Here is a 22080-nt window from a genome sequence, read left to right on the forward strand (position 1 = left end):
TGCATTTGTTAGCACATACCCTGTGACTGACACACTACTAGGAAGGCAAATTACATAGTAATCTTATATCATTTGGCATCCTCCAGCTTAAAATTTAAGCTATGTAGCATCCATGATATTTGTTTCAGGAGACTACCAGGACCTCAAAGAGAGAGGCCATTATCCAACCTCCAGAGAAGCTGAAATGAGGTACAAATGGAGCCTGTGGATTGTTGACTCAGGGAAACGAGGATTGAGAGGCTGTGGATGGAGAAAACCCTGTGTGTTTTTGAATGTTATCCCCAACTTGAAAATCTTTAAAACATGTTTTAAAGTACTGCATATTTTAATGTACTAGGCTTTAGGGTGATTAGAAACAGGGGCTTAAAATCAACTTATGCTGTCTGATGTTCTGCAGTACGACTGGAAAAGCCATGTGGTAATGATAGTACCATGTTTCTTTAAATCTAGGATATCACTGGCTGTAAGATATATTATCACTTTGTGTGTCAAAGAAAGAGTAATGGCTACAAGTTAAACTATGATATACTGCTTCCTTATCAATCCTAACTTTTACTGTATGCCAACTGAAATACATTTGTAGGATTTATTTACATGCTTTTAAAACAGATATCACTCAACTGCACATATTAAAAAGGAAGACATTCCTAAATCTCCTTTACATTCAGAGTTCAAATCCTTTAAGTCACTTTTGAACTCAAAGTAGTCAAAGTTTGCCATCATATACAGAGTCATCTCTATGGTATCCAAAGTATTGATGATGTAGGATGCTCTTTTTTTAAGTTCTCCCTATTGTCTCCTGGGCTTCCTTCCAGGATACTGGAACCCATCTCTAAGTTTTGATGCTGCTGCATTCTTAATTGCACCAGAAGATGTCAACAAAATATTTAAGCAAGCAACTGAGGAATGGTTTTTAGCTGTTTTGGATTATTTTTTTTAGCAGAAATATGGAATTGCTATTGCCATCAGGAGTAACAGCAAAATTCAGGTACTAGCAGTGACAGCTATGTTATACTTGCCGTCTGGCTACAGTGGTTTAAAAAGTGTCCATTGTAAGATGCAATAATTACTAGAGATGATAAGAGGTCGAAATGGATTTTTCTTTTCATCAATAGAATATGATGTGAAGTTGTCATTATGGAACCATTTTTTATGTGCTACCCTGTTATAAGTACTTTGCAGGTGAGACCTCATTTAATACCCAAACTGCCTTACAAGTTAAAAATTATAAATTGGATGACTCAATACAATTTAAATGATATAACAGTAATAGCCCAGTTTCTTACAACTGTGCTATTTATAATGGCAATTACAAAAATAAAAAGCTTTATACTGTTAAAAGCAGAGTCTAGGAGAAATTTCTTATTTATTTATTTATTTATTTATTTGATAATTTTTTTTTATTTATTTATTTGATAATTTAATGTAGTTGAACTTATGCAGCCTTTGGGTTTTATTTTAGGAACAAAAAAACTTGGTTGCTGGGACACCCAGGTGGCTCAATCGGTTGGGTGGCTGACTCCTATTTCAGCTTAGGTCATGATCTCAGGGTCCATGATCTTGAAGCCCCCCCGCCCCCCATCAGCCTCATCGTTCAGCAGGGAGTCGGCTCGAGGATTCTCTTTCCCTCTCCCTTTGCTTTTTTTTTAAGTTCTTCCTGTTGTCTCCTGGACTTTCTTCCTGCTCACTCTCTAATAAATAAGTAAATAAAATCTAAAAAAGAAAAAAAGAAAGAAATAAAATAGCTGTTTGTTAAATAAGAAAAGGTAATTCAATAGCTAGTGATCTTAAGGTGGAAGATGACCCCAAATTTGAGATATGGGTAAAAGTCATAAACAAAACCACACCCTGAGGTGATCTTCATCTATCGCTTCACTTATGGTTAAAAACATCCCACTAATCCAGCAAAAAAAAAAAAAAAAAAAAAAAAAAATTCAGTAGGCAGTGTCTGTGAGAATTTAACTGCAATTCAGAATCATTTATACAGCGTTGAACATGGGATCAACATCAGAATAACCTGCATTAAGCAGCATTTCATTAAAGTCTCCTGCTTCATGATGGTGAAAACATCTGTCACAGATCATAGCTTGTCCTCCATCACACAGCTCAGTGACCCTGGCAGCCTCTGAAAAGAAGTTTAGGATTTGAATAGGAATGGATTCTAAAACGTACTAATTGGATCGGGGAGAAGTAAATGAGCACTCTTATAATCCACTCCCTGAGGGTCTAGATTTATCCAATCTTATCTCTAACACAAACATCTAATTATAGACATTAGATATATACATTTTATGGAACTATTTTAACCATACCTTTACATTTAATAGTAAAATTACTGATCTTTTACAAAAAAAAAGTATTTATTTACCTCATTTTCACTGTGAGTGTAGGTATGCTGTTTAAACTGTGATCCTAAAACTCTTAAATTGTTTTTGACATTGAAATTGACTGTCTGGCTTCGGAACACACGATAGGAAAAAAACTTCTACAGCATCAGCATAACATGTCAAGGAACTGCAAGATGGCTGTTAAGTTTACAGACATAAAGGCTATTTATTTTCTTGCCCCAATCCACATTAAAGCCACATCAGCAGTTTGGGTCTAATGTCAGGATACTCGTGCAGATAAGCCCCAATGTGTTCTTAATTATAACAACGATATGGCAATTTCGAAAGCATGGCTTAGGTTAATCAGTCATTGCAGTATCATCCTGCTGTTTTGGGAATATTTTTATGGTAGAAAAATTGATAGATATAATATTGAATTTATTTATTATTTATGGGAAGATATAATTCCAGACGTGGGAATATTTCCATAGTGCTGGGGAAAGTGTAAAATGTCACCCATGACAAAATTAGTGATAAATGGTATTTAAAAAAATCCTTTTATAAATAAAAATATATGCTTCATACTAATATGACCATATAGGCTTTCTATCATTCCATCAAGTAGAAAGATTTTATAGTACTTTTATGATTTTTTAGTACTTCCTACTATATAAATAAATGTCCATGCTTACATAAAAATATTAACTATTACGTGTGAAACTTTTATAAAAATGAAAAAGTGACTTTTCTTCCTCACATCAGGTCTATAAAAGCTGTGTTAACATACATTTGAACAGAGTTATGGTGTTTCTGGTTCTGGCATTGAAGTCCTTACAATTTAAATGGCAGATTGAAAAAAAAAAACCTTGTCAAAACATTAATTTGATACATATGTATTGAGTTGTATAGTATGCAATGTTTATGTCTATTTTTAAAGTATATTTGTTTATTTTTTATTGGAATTCAATTTGCCAACATATAGCATAACACCCAGTGCTCATCCCATCAAGTGCCCCCCTCAGTGCCCGTCACCCAGTCACCCTCACCTCCTTTTCTACCACCCCTTGTTCGTTTCCCAGAGTTAGGAGTCTCTCATATTTTGTATCCCTTTATGTCTAATACTTCAAGAGATAGATACCTACAGGGATTAGAAATAGTTTTTCTGCTTTCAAGGATTTTATAATGCAGTAAGGAAAAGTAGTAGGGGTAGTAGGGGTGGGCAAGCATACAAATGGGTATAATTTTAGGTGCAATGCAGTAATCATGTTAAAAGTGGTACCAAAACTGAGATTCAAAAGTGTAAGATTCCATCAGTTTGGGGGCAATTGAAAAATGACTCAGTAGGAGGCAGGGAGGTGAGTTTCGAAGGAGTGGGATTTTGTCAAGCAGAGTTCTGGGAAGGGAGAGAAAGAAGGCAAAATTTTACTTAAGCAGAAGCAAAAATAAAAGCCAATAAAAGCAAAAATAAAAGACAGGTATGACAAGAGGAATTAGCAATACTGATGCAGTCCATTGGAGTGCAAAGCTCACACAGAGAAGTAACTGGCAATAAGGAAAAGGAAGTAAACTGGGCTCATGCTAAGAAGGGGCTATTAGTATACTATGAATTACAGTTTTTAAACACTTGTAATTTTGCCTGCTTATTGCAGCCCAGAACCCTTTGACTGCAGATCATGTCTGGGTAAAAAGCACACTGGCAATGGCATGATTGTGGGGACCTGAAAAGAAGAATGTCAACCCCAGAGACCCTCAGAAGATTTTGCTGTAGCATGCCATTCCTACTCCTCCCCTTTCTTTGCCCTTGCAGAAAGAGGTAAGAAGACATCCCACTATGGAGTCTGCATAAACCTTATGTGGCGTTGTGGTTACGCAGGGGCAGACTACAACAGAACTCCTTTTTCAAAGTCAAGAATGGGAGGATGAGGAAGTGACAGTACTTTTACTTAGAAGGCAAAATTATATGTGTATATACACAGATAATGGATTCTGAATTCTTCAAATCCACCCCGGAGTAAAAGTGTTCCTTGGCTCTTAGGAGTAAAACACTTTAGCTGTGAAAACCCAAAGTTAAAATATAAATAATCCTCTCCTCAATGTTTTGTACTTTGAAATATAATTTTTGAAGACTGTTAATTATTTGAAAAATTTTTTGGCATAATTCTATTTCAATTTGCATCTATTTCCTGTATTTATAAAGCAGGTGTAAAGACACTAAAATTTGGCTGATGAAATTATAATGTTAGGTCATTTTTGAACTTTGTAAAAAAGAGAGTCTCATTTCTTGCTCTGTAAGGATAATTAACTATGTAATGAGAATTAACAGAAGTTGTTATTATACTCAGTGGAAAACATTTTGAAAATCATTTTTTCTTTTTAAACTGAGTTTATTAAGGATCTGCAAGACAGGTTCAAAAAATTCAGAAGGCTATAAATCTAACATCAATTTTTAATTTCTTATTCAAATTCAACATACTACTATTGATATTAAAAATATGCCAGGCTGAAGTATTAGAAGATTGCTTCCTTTCAGATCTTCCCAACACATTTTTTTTTTTTTTTCAGATCCAGTAACATGTGCCTCTTTATCTCCACACTGGGAGGCTAGGCCTGAGGTACTAATGAATCACTCTATAAAACCCAGAGGAAACAAGGAGCAAATATAAGTCCAGGGAATAGGGTCAAGGTCATGCAGAAAGGTCAATTATTAAAATGTTACTCCTCATACAGTTCAGCCACCACTTTGCGGCTAACAAACCAGTGCCCATTGAAGGCCTGGATGGCCTTGGGAGTCTCAGAGGCTAAAGAAAACACCACAAAAATCTTGACATGATCTTTGCATCCTCCTTCTCAAATATTTTTAAAGTAGCTTTTGGGACCCATCCTACAGTTTACCCAGGACAAGGAAGATGTTCACCTCAAGGTATACAATGTCAAAACTGAAATACCAATTTTATTTAAACACACACACATGGGATACCTGGGTGGCTCAGTGGTTGAGCATCTGCCTTTGGCTCAGGGTGTGATCCTGGGGTCCTGAGACAGAGTCCTGCATCAGGCTCCCCGCAGGAAGCCAGCTTCTCCCTCTGCCTAAGTCTCTGCCTCTTTCTCTGTGTCTCTCATGAATAAATAAAATCTTAAAAAAAAATATATACACACACACACATAGTTTTGTTTTTTTAAGTTGAAAAATATTTTTTACCTTCTTCAGTATATTAATTTTCTCTAGTTGCTAGTATTTGTATTTGCTTTCCAAATGACATTTGGATAAGAATCATTTTGTGATAATTTCTGTGTATTGCTGATAACAAGTTACAGAAGTGTTCAAGACTGCATGAAGAGCAATTATATTCAAATTGTTTTTATTCTATTAATTTTTATGTTTTAATTTTGAATCAAGGTCAAAATTACAAGAAAATCGAAAGTATATTATTGAGTAAGGAACAGGCAAGGCTAGGTAGGGAGAGATAGGTAGTGGGCCATGGAATCAGGCTCACAAAAATCCCAAAAATTTGGAGGTGAAAGAAAATCAGAGATAAGGAAGCAAACCAGACCATCATGTCCTAGTTGTCAGAGGTGGGGTCTTGTTGTAATAGTACTTGTGACCAACAAAGAATTGTCAGACCCTAAAAAGGAAATAAGCCATTGAAGGTATTATCACTAGTCCTTACTCAATGGTGATATCAGTAGAGATGTTAAAAGGATTCAGGGTCCCTGGTTGGCTTTCAATAAAAGACCAATTGTACAAGTCCCCAGTGGTAACACTGTCAGGATCCCTCTCACTCCTGAGAGCTTTCTCCTGTATCCTTGCTTAATAAACTTCTATCTCTTTACTCTTCTTTGTCTGCCAGATCCATCTTCCATTCCATGAGACAAGAACCTAGCTCTACTGTTTCATTATCAATAATTTTCCTTCATGGATCATTTGGACAAAGTTGTTGAAATGACGCCCTACTACCCTAAATACGTAAATGTTTATTTCCTATAGTCAACGGCATTTTATATTCACATTTAATATTAAACACATTTAATATTCAAGATCAACTAACATTGATACATTTATTACCATCTAATCCTCATACCTATTCAAAATTTCTAACTATCTCCAAATGTCTTTTTTATAGTTAAAGAATCTAGTTCATAATCAAGTGTTGCATTTAAATATCAGGTCTTGGTAATTTCCTTCAATCTGGAATAGTTTCTCATTTTCATGATTTAGACACTTTAGACACCAATTATTGTTTTTCAATGTTTTTCAATTTGGATGTTTCCTCATCATTACATTCTACAATACGCATCTTTGAGAGGGATATCATAGAGTTGATGTCAATTTATCATTGTAGCACATCAGGAACATGTGATTTTTATTGGTTCCATTACCAACAATTTAAATTTTAATCCTTGGATTCAGGTGGTGTCTGTCATACTTCTCCATTAGGGAGGTACTTGAGACAAAATAAAATGCTCTTGGTCAGATGTTCAATTAATACATTTATTAATATCAAGTATGGATCAATGGTTTCCTATTTTATGTAATGGGTTATAATCTGTTTTTAATATTATTTTGGCATTTATATCACTTCCACATGTGGTCAGTGGGAGACTCTTCAAGCTACCTTCTATGACCTTTGACATGTTCTCCTCTTCCATCCTTTCTGGCACAAAATCTTCCAAGTCTGTCTTGAATCTCTTCCTATTCTAGTCCTGGAATCAGCCATTTCTCCAAGGAGCCCTAGTTCCTTTTTTTCCCCCCACAATGCTAGCAGAAACCAAGATCTGAGGGCTATATGCAGTTGTTGCTATTGGAGTCTTGCTCCTCTAGAGGGAAGAGAGCTAATATATGTATATAGTATAAATATACTTAGCATACTCAACATTTATATTGATTTCTATATCTATCTCTAGAAATTTAACACAATGAATTCACAGTGATAACTTTAAATTCCAATACAGTAACACAAGGTTTATTCTACTTTTGTTAATACATATCTCCCTTCTCTAGCAATGAAAAAAACCTGAATCTTATTACTTTTTAAATTTTAAAGATTTTATTTATTTATTGGCGAGACATAGAGAGAGAGGCAGAGACATAGACAGAGGGAGAAGCAGGCTCCCTGCAGGGAGCCAGATGTGGGACTCCATCCCAGGACCCCAGGATCATGCCCTGACCTGAAGGCAGTTCCTCAACCATTGAGCCACCCAGGTGCCCCTGAATCTTATTACTTTTTTAAGACATGTACTTATTTGTTCGAACCCCGCCCTCTCCTTCCAGCCCCAATCCCCCACTGCCATCTCCATTGTTGTACTGAAAGAAAGTCTTTATCACTCTACTCATGTTAAGACAGCCTGTATCAGGCCACCCTATAGCATAAAAACCTTTTCCAACCTGCCTGGTTCTGACATTCCACACTGTCTGGCTGCCTCTTCACTCTGCTTGTGCTTTGACCCATGTTGTGTTGCTGCTTTTATCCTCTTATACAATCCTTGTATCCTTCACCCCCACCCACTAAGCCTATTCAATGCCTCTGACATCAAATGCCAGGCGACCCTCTTCCCATTGGAGAGGCTCTTCACATCCAGGTTGCACTCTGATAACCCATTCTGGACAACTGCAGACCCCCACCTGCTGCCACAGATGCTCAAATGCTTGACTCCACTTAACAACTTTTTAGATAAAACTGTTCAGGAACAGAGAGAAAGGGACTAGAAAGAAAGAGAAGGGGAAAAAAGGGAAAGGAAAAGGAAAAGAAAGAAGTATAGTATGGGGAAGAGGAAGTGTTATTCTGTATCTTGTCATTCATTTAGTAGGAACAAAGAAATAATTGAAAAAAAGTTATAACATTTCAACAATGGAGAAGAGAATAATCCTTTATCATATTTCTATGAATGCAGGTATAGAGATGATTTAGACACACACACACACACACACACACACACACACACACACACAAGAATAAGTAAATCAGGGCTAAGACCAGGAGCTAGCACTCTTCTTTTTCTAGAACATACCAAGATTATATGGAACCTACCCCGAGCTATGACTGAAGTTAGGTCCAACTTCAAGCCACGATTGTATGATTTGCTTTGCCAATGAAGTGTCAGTAGAAAGGACATAAGTCACTACTGTATGGAAGAACTTAATGCTGATGTTTTGAAATCAGCAGACAGACTCTCCAACTATGTTCTTCCACTGGCATGGGAAGTAGGTCTTCATATGGAGGTACAATGCTGAGACATTTAATGGAGGGCACTTCCTTGGAAAGTTAACCAACACCATGGCAAAATTCCCACAAGGAATAATTTTTCTTTTAAGTTTTTGAGCTTCTGAGCTATTTGTTACTGCAAAATAACTTGATCTGCTCTTAATAATATAAGAGGTTATATAATCTTCAGTATAATGTTCAATAGTGAAGTTATGACTGAGATAAATAAAAGTTTATCTTTTATTTGGGAAGCAGCATTGATTTTTTAAATCCGGATTAATACTTTGCACATGGATCCGTAAATTATTTCACCAGAAACTATATGTCTAAACACTTAACATATAACTTTAATACTGTGATCTCTTCCCTTGAGGTTATCACAGTAATTTTCTGATTTAGAAAATTTAGAACATGTTTGACACATACAAAACATTAATTCTGGGGCACCTGGTGGCTCAGTGGTTGAGCATCTGCCTTGGGCTCAGGTCGTGATCCCAGGATCTCAGAATTGAGTCCCACATCGGGCTCCTCACAGGGAGCCTGCTTTTCCCTCTGCCTGTGTCTCTGCCTCTCTCTGTGTGTCTCTCATGAATAAATAAATAAAATCTTTAAAAAAACATTAATTCTTGGGGAATAATAGACCTACTTTTGTGTAGTATTATAAAGGGTTATCTAATTAGCAGGGAAGCATCTTTTAAAATTTCCTGCAAACAAAGTTCTTAAATAACTTTAAAAGTGTCTCAAAATTCAAAAAAATAAAAAAATAAAAAAATTATAGACTTATCAAAATTATAGACTGATTTTGTGAAAGAGAAAATGTTTCAGTGTCTGGTGAATAATAAGTATTAAATAGTTTTGAAGGCCAGATTCCTATTTAAACATGTCATACAATTATACCAGTTTTTCTAACTGTTATTAACAGATATAAGCAGCAGCAGATTCTCCGCTGACAGCTTCCTCTATGGTTTCCATGTAAAATTATGTTTTGAATTCATGCCTTTATGATTTACTATGTAAACATCTATAATTTTCCAGCACGGCTTGCTTATGATGCAGCTACTAGACTTAATTAAAAATTATCGAAGTCTCACCCTTTCAAACTAAGTGGATGATAAATATCAAAGAGCAGTCATAAATTTCTGCCTTTAAAGCATTTCATGACCTTTCAGTGTGAAGCATCATGTCTATAGAAATAATGATCTGGTGAGTTCTGCAAGCATGGCAAAAATCTCTGCCATGTGACTCACGGGGCAAAAAGTCACTCATTACTAGTCACACGGCAAGTGTCTGCAGAGTATAATAGATTTATAGGAAGCAGGGTAACCACAGATCTAATTTTAATGAAGTTCAAGACATAATCTGAGCTGATAGAGTTTGAAGTCTGAATATAATCTATACAAGGTTGGAGTTAGTATTTGACAAGATGTGGAATATAACTTTCTAAAATGTTCTATTTTTCTATTTGGTTCCAGGATACACTTTTCTGCAGGGAGAAAATAGTTAAATTTACATTAAGGCGACCAGAAAAAAAGGTTTTCATACACTTCAAAGAAAATTCTAAATTTTCCTATAGGTTAACTGTGTCAAATATGCTATTTTTTTTCCCTCACATCGTAAGATCAAGGTAGTTACATTTTTGCAAGCTATTCTATTCACAGCTAGCAAGTTTGACTAAATAAAAACACTATCAGGTTTCTATCACTAAAATGCCTTATAAATAGAAAAATAAAACTGGCAATTTATTATTTGGGGATATACACAGAGAAAGACATGTATATTACAAATAGTAATCATCATTTACTAATGCTAAATGAGAATGAGAAGAGTCATTCAGCTTGATAATGTTTAAATAACATACACCTATATTCTTGAGACAGAACATGCGTTAATGTGAGAGAACTTGATTACTTCTGTTTTTTCTTCCTCCTGTGTTATTCTCAAGAATGACAAGATTAAGTATGACATTATATCACACAGTCACACAGAGGCCAAATTAGCATTTGGATGTAAGCTTGAGAGATAATTACTGAGAGCCTTATATTTCTCGACAATAAAGCTTACACAAGTGAGGTATGAATATATGACAAACATGCTTTATTCCCCCAATAGAGTGAGGTGATTAAGGAGTAGCATATTTTAAAAATGAACACAATCTACATATGAGATTTCTGGATCTCAGAACCTATGTTTAAAAACCCAAATGGCAGAAAATCCATGTGGTTTTCAATCAAGTACTAGTCATGTTGGTATTTCTTTAGAAACAAAACAAAATACTTTTATTATTGAACATATATGCCTATTTAAGAGCAAGTAGAATGTGATTTCAAAGGGAAAAAATGACTACTGTAATACATAAAAAATAATCAAACCTGACATCTGGAATTTTGGGAGCCATTTTCATAGTTTTCCACAGGTTTAACATTCAAACTGGGAAGCAATTATCAGGAGAGAGGAAAGGCAAAATAAGTTTACTTTTAAAGGTCTTTCTTTTATTAAAGATCTATTTTCGAGATTAATTTTGGGGAATAGAAGTTGCTCAATCTGTCAACAGATACTAAATTTCCTTGGATTGCTGCAATTTTGGTAGATTTTTGTACAGCATCCCCTTAGCCACAGAAGACACACATACATATATAAATACCAAAAAGAAACCCAAAACAAACAAAAAAACATGCCAACTTCTGAAAGGAATCTAAATCCCCTTCTGAAGCTGGTGACCAACCTTACCTTCGTCACCGGCATAGGCCAGAATGGACCGTGCTCGTATCTGTTTCCCTTCTGTGGTTTTCCCCGAGCAGGTGTGTGAGCAGGAGGACCATGCAGACCACGTGCTGAGCACACAGTCCTTTGGGCATGGGGCATAACAGGCAACGGGGATGGGGAAGATGGCATCTCTGCACAGCTGTCTGTCAACTTCTTCTCCTGGGGAAGACATCATCACGAATAATCTATCATTTTTAAACAAATGTAAAGTGAGCAGTTGTAACCAGATGGGCACCAAGATAAATTAGGTTATTTTATTCTTAGTTAAAAGCAAAGCTAAAACAAAGCCCACTACAGCCAGATGTTAAAAAAACACTAGGAATAAATATATATCCTTAAGTGAAGGTTCTCTTATTATCAGAAGCTTAGGTGTATAGATCAAGCACAGTGCTGGAAGTATTTTTATACTACAGATTCTTGCCCAATTAGTGATTTTTTGTATTTATAATAGTACCCTGGCAATAAGGAGCATCAGTGAATTATGTTCCTCTTTTTATTGCATCGTTGGAGATGCATCATTTCATCAGCATTTACAAATAACATCTCTATCCATGGCATGTACCATATGTTTTCATGAATTAACTCAGGTATCTCTGTTTGCAAACTCTCTGTGTCTCCCAGATAATTTATTTTTTGTATAACTGGCAACCTTTTACTTTCATAAAAAATTTCTTTGTTAGTTGGAAATAGCCAAGAAATGTAAATGATAGGATAACAATATACAACTACTGTTTCAGAGGTTCCATTGGGAGAGGTGGTAAAAAATGACAAGGTAAGCAAATGGCAGGAGATGGTGCCACTTCAGCGCTTAAAGCTCTTCAGTAGTTTCCTGTTGCTCTTAAGATAGAGGTAAGAGTTCTTACAAGTTTACAAGACCTCAAGCGACCTGGCTCTGGTTTCTCTTCCCAACTTCATTTCACTCCATTCCCTCCCTCACCCTGGAGCTCTAGAGATTGGCACACCTTTAGTATTTGTTGAATGAATACAATGAGATATACAAAAGGCCAATGAGGAAGAAAATATTTTTGTGGTTAATAAATGCCAAAGATAACCAAAAGGATTACAAATAAATAACCAAAATAGAATATGAAATGAATTCTGTGGCTTAGCTGATTAAAGTAGGGTGCTAATGACGTCAATGGAACAGAGTGAAACAATACACAAACAAGCAAAAGTTAATCTATTTTGCCACAAAATATGACCATAATTCTGGTGAATCTATCAGAAATGTATGCCTTGGGCCCTTACACTTTCAGGTGAGAAAGAATGACTAATCATGTCATTCTTCATTGCTATTAGAAAAACAACTCAGAGGTTGTTTTTCACTGAGGAAGGCTAGTAGCTGCATGTAATGTACAGTCCTTTATTCATATATTTGAATAACAAGACAGAAAATTAGAGTCAATTGGAAGTGTTCTAACAGGTTAATAGTTACTAGTTTGCTGGGGCCTTAAATCATTAGACACAATCAGAAGTCAAGTGGAACCTTAATAGCCATCAGTTTGCAAGGCTTTAAATTATTAGATTTGCTCACTAGTAAGTAAGACTCACTGAAATGACAATTGATTCATCATTGTATCATTCATTCTTTAGTTACTATGATCTGTGGGATCTCTTTTAATTCTGCTTTTATTGGCTTTAGGGTTTGGCTTATATCCCAGTAAAACAATATGAAGATAGATTGTAGATTTATGGGTACCAAAGGTAGAGTACAAAAATCATTATAGTACAAGGGATGTTAATATTTTACAATTTACATAATAATGATGTCTCTTTTTCCTACTAGACTTTTTTTCTGAGTGCAAGAGGAGACTTGCATATGTCTTATTTTCTTCATTGCTACTTTTAATGTTCCATCTACTCTCTTTCACTTTCATTTCTAATATTGTGTGAAAAGTACGGAAAGTTTGGTGTGGTAGCCTATAATCAACCAGGAATTATAGTTTTATTTCTTCTCATAGTTACTTAATCATTTTTACTCAGAAAAATTCAATTTATTCTGTAGCAATTGGAAGTGTGCTACATGTATGCTATTATAAATTAATTTGCATAGCATAAGTGGTATATTTCTCTTTCTCGTAGTGTAAACTTAAGGGATGTACAATTTCAACCTTTCTTGCTTTATGAGTTATTCTTTATTTTCAATCTGTGTCCCATACCTTATGTTAGCTCTTTTCATTTGTCTTGTTCTGCTTAGCCAGGTGTATTTTCCTGTAGGCACATTCCTTCTAGAGTACATCTTAATCCTCTATGGAGCTATTAAGACCCACATTGGATCCAATCTCTCAATTTCCTTAGATTTCAGCCCTTACCATGCTCTTCCAGGTAAGAACTGGTAACTTTGCCAGGTAAGCCCCTGCCCCTGATTGCTCCTGATGCTTATCATTGTCTTGCATCCCAATAATGGCATTATGTTCTAGCCACAATGGCTTTTCCCCCTTTTCTCCTACAGACCAATCTCATCACTGCCTCAGGGCCTTGGCATTCTCTCTTCATTTTGTATGAAAATTTCAGATCTCACAGCAGACTACTTTTCAATATTCAGTTTTCAGTTTGTCTCCTTCCTAGAGGAGGCTTAACTGACCATACACAATCTCATAGTAACTGCATTACTGGAAACTATTTTAATTAACTGTTTACAAGCTTATCTTCTACCCTATCACTAGATTAAAAACCTAATAAGGGCATGATCTTTATGTCTCCTGTTATTTTATATTTAGAACCAAAAACAGTGCCTGGGACATAATAGATACTAAATAATCTTCTGCTAAATGAACAAATGAACTGATTAATTTAAACCTGTTGTATCAGGAAACAGAATGCTAGATTAGACAAATATGGATTTAAGTATAGTATTTCTTAAATTGCCATGCAGTCAAGTGCTCTAAGACTTTGTTAATGTGTATTCAATAGTCAGGAAGCATATGCACCACCTGGAGTCTGCTAGAAATGCAGTCTCTCAGATCCCATTCACTGAATCATTATTTGCATTTTATAAAGTTCCCTAGGTGATCTGCATGCACATAAAATATGAGGAGTGTTGCTCTAGAATTTTTCTGCCTTTCTTCTCTTGTGTTTTGAATAGGATCAGACTGCTTCTTGAATGGGTCACTACAGATTCATCTGGATCTCATACGTAACATCAATCGTTTCTCTGTGGGACTTCCCTTTAGACTTCTCTTTATACAGGGTATACTTAGATGAAAACATTCAGAGTAGATACTGACTGCCTATCTTTTGTCAAGCACTGTGCTGTATTGGGTACACCATCTCAGCTAATTGTCACCACACATTTTTTGAGATATAATTGATATGTAACATTATATTCATTTTAGGTGTACAACATAATGCTTTGATATTTATATATATTGTGAAATAAGCATAATAAGTCTAATTAACATCTGTCCCCACATACAGTTATAATTTGTTTTCAAGTAATAAAGACTTTTAAAATCTGCTCTCTTAGCAACTCTCAAATATGCATTACGGAATTATCAACTATAGTTACCATGCTGTACATTACATCCTCATGACTCATTTATATTACAACTGGAAGTTTGTACCTTTCACAACAACCTTCTGACATGAGTACTACCACCCAATTTTTACATAAAGGAAACTGAAGCTCAGCAAATTTAAGTTTACTGTTTCAAAGAGCAGAAGTTTAACTAAAGAAACAGAGATTTGAACTGAGTTTTAACCAATCCCCAATCTACTTTTTCCTGGAATGGTGGTAGGAACTAGGGATGCCAAGAGTTAATGATGGATGAGATTTTGTCTACAAAAAAGTCAAGAAATTGGCACTCTAAATTGTTTCTCAGGGCAGAGTGAAGCAGAGTGGTAGCTATATATTGTCTCAAATACAAAGAATATGCATGTTGACATGTCCAAGGCTACATATTTTTGCTTGGAGCCATTGACTACTGTTAGGACATTTTCAACTACCATATGTCCTAATTATAGAATCTTTTGAGACTTTGATTATCTGAATGTGCATCCAAATAAATCTGGGCATACAAATCTAGTGATCATTATAGTGAATGATGTGGTTTCTACTGCTCTTAGGTGCAGACCCATGCAACCTGTTCTGTCTTTATTCTTTTTGACGATGATTCCTTAGCTAGATCCTGGACATGATGTCATAAATGTTTAGAATCCTCACACTTGCCATTGTGTATTAAATACACTATATATTTTTGGCATACATGTACCAACATAAAAGCTTCAAAGGACTGCTTTATATTTATGAGACTTGTAGCTTTCCCCCATAAAAATCTAGGCATCTTAACCAGACCTACAAAAATGTATATTTTACATGAAATATATTAACACAGAAAGAAATGAATGAACTATTGTCTACGTATTACAACTTCTGTCTTACTGTGAAGCCTTAACTAAACCATATTTGACTTAAACTTGTTTGTGATGTCCTATATAAAAAGTTGAGAAATAAAATGATAATACTTGGGTTTATTTATTTTTGTGAACTCAAAACAAGAGTTGAATGTTTAAGTTAGTGTCTCTGTCTTCACAAATCTAATTTTAAGAATATATTTTGAATAATAATTTAATCAATTTAAACAAGTAGTTTGATATCTTTAATGTAACCCCCAATTTCCCCTTGTTCAGTCTATTTCATGAACTTCATCAAACTCTTTCATGAACTCTTCCAAAATATCTCCTTTCATTCTACTGTGTTTCCGATTATCAGGATAAAGAGAACCGAACATCTGCTTGAAGTAATTACACTAAAAATTCACGACAATTTCCATAAAAATAAAACAAAATGAAAAGTGCGATCAGAGGATAGACTTCTTTTTCTTGGTAAAAGTATATGTGAAAGTTTATTTTATTCATTGTACTGGAGCTTAAATGTAATATAAAAGATAAATCCTGGTTTATGAAGGTCTTTAGAGTTTTGAGGTTTTTATAGCTTAAGAGATGAGCAAAGAACACAATATTAATACAGTAAAAATATAATTAACTGTATTTTAATGTCAGGAATATACATGTTTAGCACTATTTCCTAAATGTTCCTTGCATCATTCTAATTTCTTTTTTATCATAGAAATGTGCAATCTGCTGTGGATGATTTTTAAGTCACAGTAGTACTATGTACAAGGTATCTCTGGAAGGCATTGAAGAATTGAAACACATCAATGGAATGGAATTGAGAGGAGGGGTAAACAGAAAGGAGAAATTAAAGAAGAGAGATGTCAGATACAGAGCCACGATTTTTAAAAAGCACACTATTTAGAAAGCCTCTAGTATTATATTTAGGGGATAGATTTCCCTTGCCAGACCTAAACAATCCTATAGCAATCCTGAGAATTATTACCGGATTGTTGATATCTTTTTTATTCTTCAGAAATTGTCTTAAAATTTCATATTGACTTTGACAGTGGAAGTCATTATTTATATATTTACTTACTTATTGACAACCGATATAAATTTAAAAAAAAAGAATTGAGATGGGAAAAGAATGAAATCTTATATTTGCCTGGATCTTTCCAGAGAGCATTTTCATATAACCATCTTATCTGAACTTTATAACAACTGTATGATATATAAGTCTGGAATCACTGTCAGCTTACTAAAGTAAAAGACCCATGAATTGAGTCTTCTAACGCTTTTGAGAAGCTTCATATCTTTTTATCTTAAATAGGAAGTGTCCCAATAATTTTTATTCCCTGCACTCCCTCAGCTTTGACATCCAGATAGTGATTCTGATTTATTCATTGTACTATCCCCCAGCCCCATGTTTTCTTCTAGACCCTTGTGTACTTTCCTCCCATCTCCTGCTATTTCCTATTTCTCCCACAGCCTTCATCCACCCTGCTCTCCAAAGTGGGTCTCTAAAGTGCAAATATAAACATTACAATGTTTTTAACACCTACTAGCTGAGGGCTGAATTCCTTTCTAGAATTTAGGAAATCCTCATCTTTTGTCATTGCCCATGTTTTCCCTACATCCACAGAAAGCCATTTGCTTTTCTGTGAACTGAAACACTGCTTTCTTATTCCTCTGCCATTTGGTGTATACTGTTCTCCAGGTCTGCTTGCATCATCCTCTTGCTAAGTGCTTTTTAGGACTGCATCTTTTTCCTCGGTGAACCTTCTCTGACTTTCAAATTGCCCTGCTGGAGTAGTGCTCTACACTATCTGTTCCCACAACATCGCAGACATATCACTTTAAAGTTGTAACATTGGCCTATGAGAACCTTCTGGCCAGAGAATTTGTCTTATTCATTATCTTTATAGCTGGAGTCCTTGATTCAGTTGCTGTCAGAACTTAAAAGTTTTGCAGTAAATGTTTGTTGGATGAGGAAAAAAAATGGATTAGAAATTGCAGGACATGCTTTGCTTTTCTGAAAAAGCCACTTGTGTTTATATATTTCCAACTTTTAGTTTACAGAACTTCATTAAGATGGCCTTAACATTACCGTTAGCTTGACTGAACTTGACAGGTTTCCTCCTGTTTTTAGACCCTTGACCTCCCTTTTCCTAAGTATTTATTTAAAAAAAAAAACAAACCTTAGAACCATATATTCTTTTTCTGTCTTTGAAACTTATGTAAATTTCTCCAAGTCTCTTCTCAGTCTTACAACCCAGGAAATATCTTTCTCAAGGAGTTAGAAACCATTTCCTTGACATGGAAACAAGAGAGGAGATAGTACTCTGATGCCTCAGTCTCTGTATCATGGAACATATCCAACTTCTTCAGCCAGTGGCAGTTAGCAAACACACATGGTCTAATCACTGAGAAAAATATTTGCAAACTCAGGAGAAACTACATATTCAACACATCCCACTGATCAATTTCCCGCCTAAAGTCCTCTATTGATTTCTCAGTAATTCACCTAATACTTAAAAATATTCCTGCCTTTTGATTCTCTGGAGTTAATTTCAGTTTCTATTGTAATAGTGTAGAATAAAGTCTTCCTTATTTGCATAACTCTGTTTGATGCAATTCTTGACCAATTCATATCCAATTTATGGCCTTTAGCTTAACCTTCTCTTAAAAAAAATCTATATACTTACCTATTGACTTTTAAATATCTTTTAGCAATCTAGGATCTTTTTACTATATTCATTTTCAGGATTTGCCTGCCTTTTCATTATCTTCTAAAACTTTCCATTCCCAGTAAGTGTATCCTTATGTTCCTACTATATTTTCTTCCCCATCACCTTTGTTGTGTTACCTCAAGTCTGTGTTTCTGTTCCTTCACGGTCTGCAAAATAAGTCCGGTGACTCTGAAGTAAAAACACATACCTTCCCATCATCCCCCAGCAGCACCTACCTTCCAACTCCTTGCCCTGATGTGGCCATTAAAATAACCTTTAACTTCATTTTTAAGATGAAGCCCATTCTAACAAAGTATGGTAAATAACATGATTTGTTATAAATAAATGATGCATTTACTTAACTTTATTTAACTGAAGATAATACTTCACTTTTATGCCCCTTCCTATTATCTGTTTGCCTGAAAGTCCCAGTCTACCTGGCTTTGTTTATTTTCAGTGACGAAAAAGTGAACTGACTCATGTTTTTAAAAACATTATGGAAAATCCAGAAAATTCAAATAATAACTTTATCTCTGGCATTATTTGAGATTAAACAAAGTTTTGTTTTTATTTCCCCCAGATTTTACATTTTCATTCTTGAGTAATTCCTTCTTTATTTCTAATTATTCTTGAGTTTGAAATTATCTACAATGTTAATTTCATCTCCTTCAAATTTATTTTTTTTAAATACCTAGAAATCAAACTGCCCTGGTTCAAATTCTGGCTCTACCACTTATTAACTATGTACCCTGGAGCAAATTATTTAACTTGAGCTAAGATTCAGTTTCCTAATCTACAAAATGGAAACTAATAATAGTACCTTTTTTATTCATATTAAAAGAGATTCTTAAAAATTAAGTGCCTAGCTCAGTGTCTGGTGCATAGTTGAAAAATGCCATCTATTATAATAATATCATGCCGACTTTCACCACCTCCTGTCAGGGGAGGAGCTGACCATCCCTCCCACACCAATATAGGATTGGAGGTCTTCCACTTTATTTCAGTCAACTTAAATTACCGTGCTTAATTATTTTTTCCTAATTCTGCTTATAAGAAGGCTTGTAGGAAGGTATTAGTAAAAAAATGACTCCACTGCTCTGGTAGTATAAGCTTGATCATTCAGTAATTTTACATTTTTCCTTTTGTTAAAGTGGTAAGATTGTGAGGAAATAATGAAAACTCAGGAAAAGCCAATCTATTAAATGTTATAGTTCATATTTTGAAAACTAGATTTGTGTTGTAAATAATTTGGGGCCTCAATAAAATTTTTAATTAAAAGTTATACTACAGAATACAGTATATTGAGCTGACAGTGAGTGATAAGCAGAAGTACAAAGACATGTGGCATCCTATAATCCTCCTTCAGTTCCCTCTCAATGGATTAAATCATTTACATTGACTCTTAAAAATTGTGAGTTAAACAACTGCATACAATTACTTTCATTCCACATCTTCTAGACAAGAAGAAAAAAAGCTGCTTCTGGAAGTGCTATGATGCAGTTACACCAAACTCCGTTACAGTACTAAATGAGAGTAATTATGCTTCTAAATGAAAGATATAGTAGGGTCATTTTGAAGAGTTATCAATACAATCAACAAAAAAGTCACATGTATTATAGTCTATTGGTTTAATCAATTTAACTTTATTTTCTTTAAGATTTCTTTCTTTTAGAGAGAAAATGTGTGTGAGTGGGGCAGAAGGAGACAGAGAGAAATCCTCAAGCAGCCTCCCCACTGAGTGTGCCCAATGCAGGGCTGGATTCCAGGATCCCAAGATCATGACCTGAGCCAAAAATCAAGAGTTGGCTGCTCAACTGACTGAGCCACCCAGGTGCCCCAATTAATTTAATTTTAAAAGCTTATGTAAATAGATAGTTCCACATCAAGTATTTCAATAGAATTCCATTTGTTCTATGATGAAATACTACTCCTGTTTTGATCTCTTTAGGTTCATTCTCCATCACACTAAGTAAGGCATCTTATGGGCTCTATCCCAGTCAGTTCCTCCCAGAACCTTGCAGGGCTCTCTCTGGATGAGGGCACTTGGAAAGGCTTTCCCCTTAGTTTTATTGTCCCCTCACCCCCCAACCCCCCACCCCAGGTCTTGGTTTCAGATCTTTCTCTGAGAGAGTCTTACATTTTCCAATCTGTCCTGCAAATTATCAGCCAAATAGTCTGCTAGGCCCACTGCTGTGACTACATTATACCCTCAAATGACTCCCTGTAGTTCTCCAGATCAAGCATGCTTTTGTGTCTGTTGTGTTTTAAGATATTTCACCAACTGCCCTCATTTGACATACCTTGTCTAACAAGTGCATTTTCCATGCTCTGGGGATAGTTGCAAGAAGACTGGGCTCAGAAGACCTTACTGCCTTTTGAAAAGGATGACTGCACACTTATCATCTTTTTGGGCCTAGGTTATAAACCAATTTCAATTTGTAAATTGTCTCATTTAAAGCAATTTTTTGCCACCTCTCTTTCTGCACTCCTACATTTTGGGATCTCTTATATGCTCACATAAATAAAAAGAAAGTATAGTTATTCTATACATAGTTATTCAAAGATCACGATATGCAAACAAGTCTACAGAGTAATGGCAAAACTACGAATAAGGGAGAAATGTAAATAGACATATATTTGGACTTTGGAATCTTGCCAGGATTAAGAAAACCATATGACTTTGAGATACTATGTTTATCTTATGAAAACATGTAGCAATTACCATACCATAAAATTTTGGTTAGCAATAGAGACTGTGGATTGATGGGATGATCAGACATGGCATAGTTTATAAAGGGATACATTCTGAAGGCAGTGAAATTTGAACAGAGTTTTGAAGGAATGAAGGCTGAATTGGAAATGAGGAAGAAAAGCAGAAAAAAAATGTAGGAGTTTGGTCTATGTGGGAAGGCTTTGAAGCAGCAACTAATTCAAAGAATTAATCATCACCATTAAACTTTTCCAAGATCATCCACTCTGTCCTCTGATGACCCCACGTAGAAACACTGTAGTCTGGATCATAAACAAACATGAGGCTGAGAGCTACAGGAGATCAAGTCACAATTTGTCCTTTTAATCTTCACAATTATAGTAGAATGTATCCTAGCAAATCACAGGAAAATAATCTGAGGGAAAATGAAGTTTCAATGATGGGGAAAGTGTTATTCTATTAAGTGGCCTGGAAGCTGTATGCATCCACACTGAAAGCCACAAACATGTTAGAAACTCCCAGCTCATTTTATCCTCGGGGCCATCTTGAAGTTAATAATGATCATAAGAGTTTGTAATAAAAATGAATGCACCTGATGGAGAAAGAGCATCATCAGGTCAACAGTTGAGAAAGTCTCTATTAAAATCAAACAAGAGCAAACCATGATAAATGAGCATCTGTAAAAAGAAAACCTGAGAGTGCTATAAAGGATTCACATTGTACTGATAAAAAAGGAGTTGGTTAGTCTGAGATGGTCAAAATGGTACTCAGGAATCAGTCAACATATGTCAAAATTAAAGGACAGTGAGAACAGTCACTGGAAAAAGACAGAAAAACTATTATAGTTCAGTTTTCCCTGTTGTGGTAGAGTTTTTCTAAATGTTCCTGTCTTGAGGTGTCACCAGAAAACTAGTCATCTGGATCTATAAAGCAAGGTCATAGAAATTATATTATTTTTAAAGGATTGATTGATTGATTGATAGAAAGTGAGTATAAGCAAGCATGAACATAAGCAA

General features: G+C 35.2%; 1 protein-coding gene across 1 annotated transcript in view; it reads right to left on the reverse strand.

The window, feature by feature from the left end:
• Nucleotides 1-22080, reverse strand: part of THSD7A (thrombospondin type 1 domain containing 7A) — a 421895-nt gene that overhangs the window by 92737 nt on the left and 307078 nt on the right. The window contains exon 7 of the mRNA XM_026003851.2: nucleotides 11255-11449. Within this exon, the coding sequence (XP_025859636.2) occupies nucleotides 11255-11449 (195 nt within the window). The remainder of the gene's footprint in view (nucleotides 1-11254; nucleotides 11450-22080) is intronic.

Source organism: Vulpes vulpes, chromosome 7, assembly GCF_048418805.1.
Source record: "Vulpes vulpes isolate BD-2025 chromosome 7, VulVul3, whole genome shotgun sequence".
NCBI classification, from domain to species: domain Eukaryota; kingdom Metazoa; phylum Chordata; class Mammalia; order Carnivora; family Canidae; genus Vulpes; species Vulpes vulpes.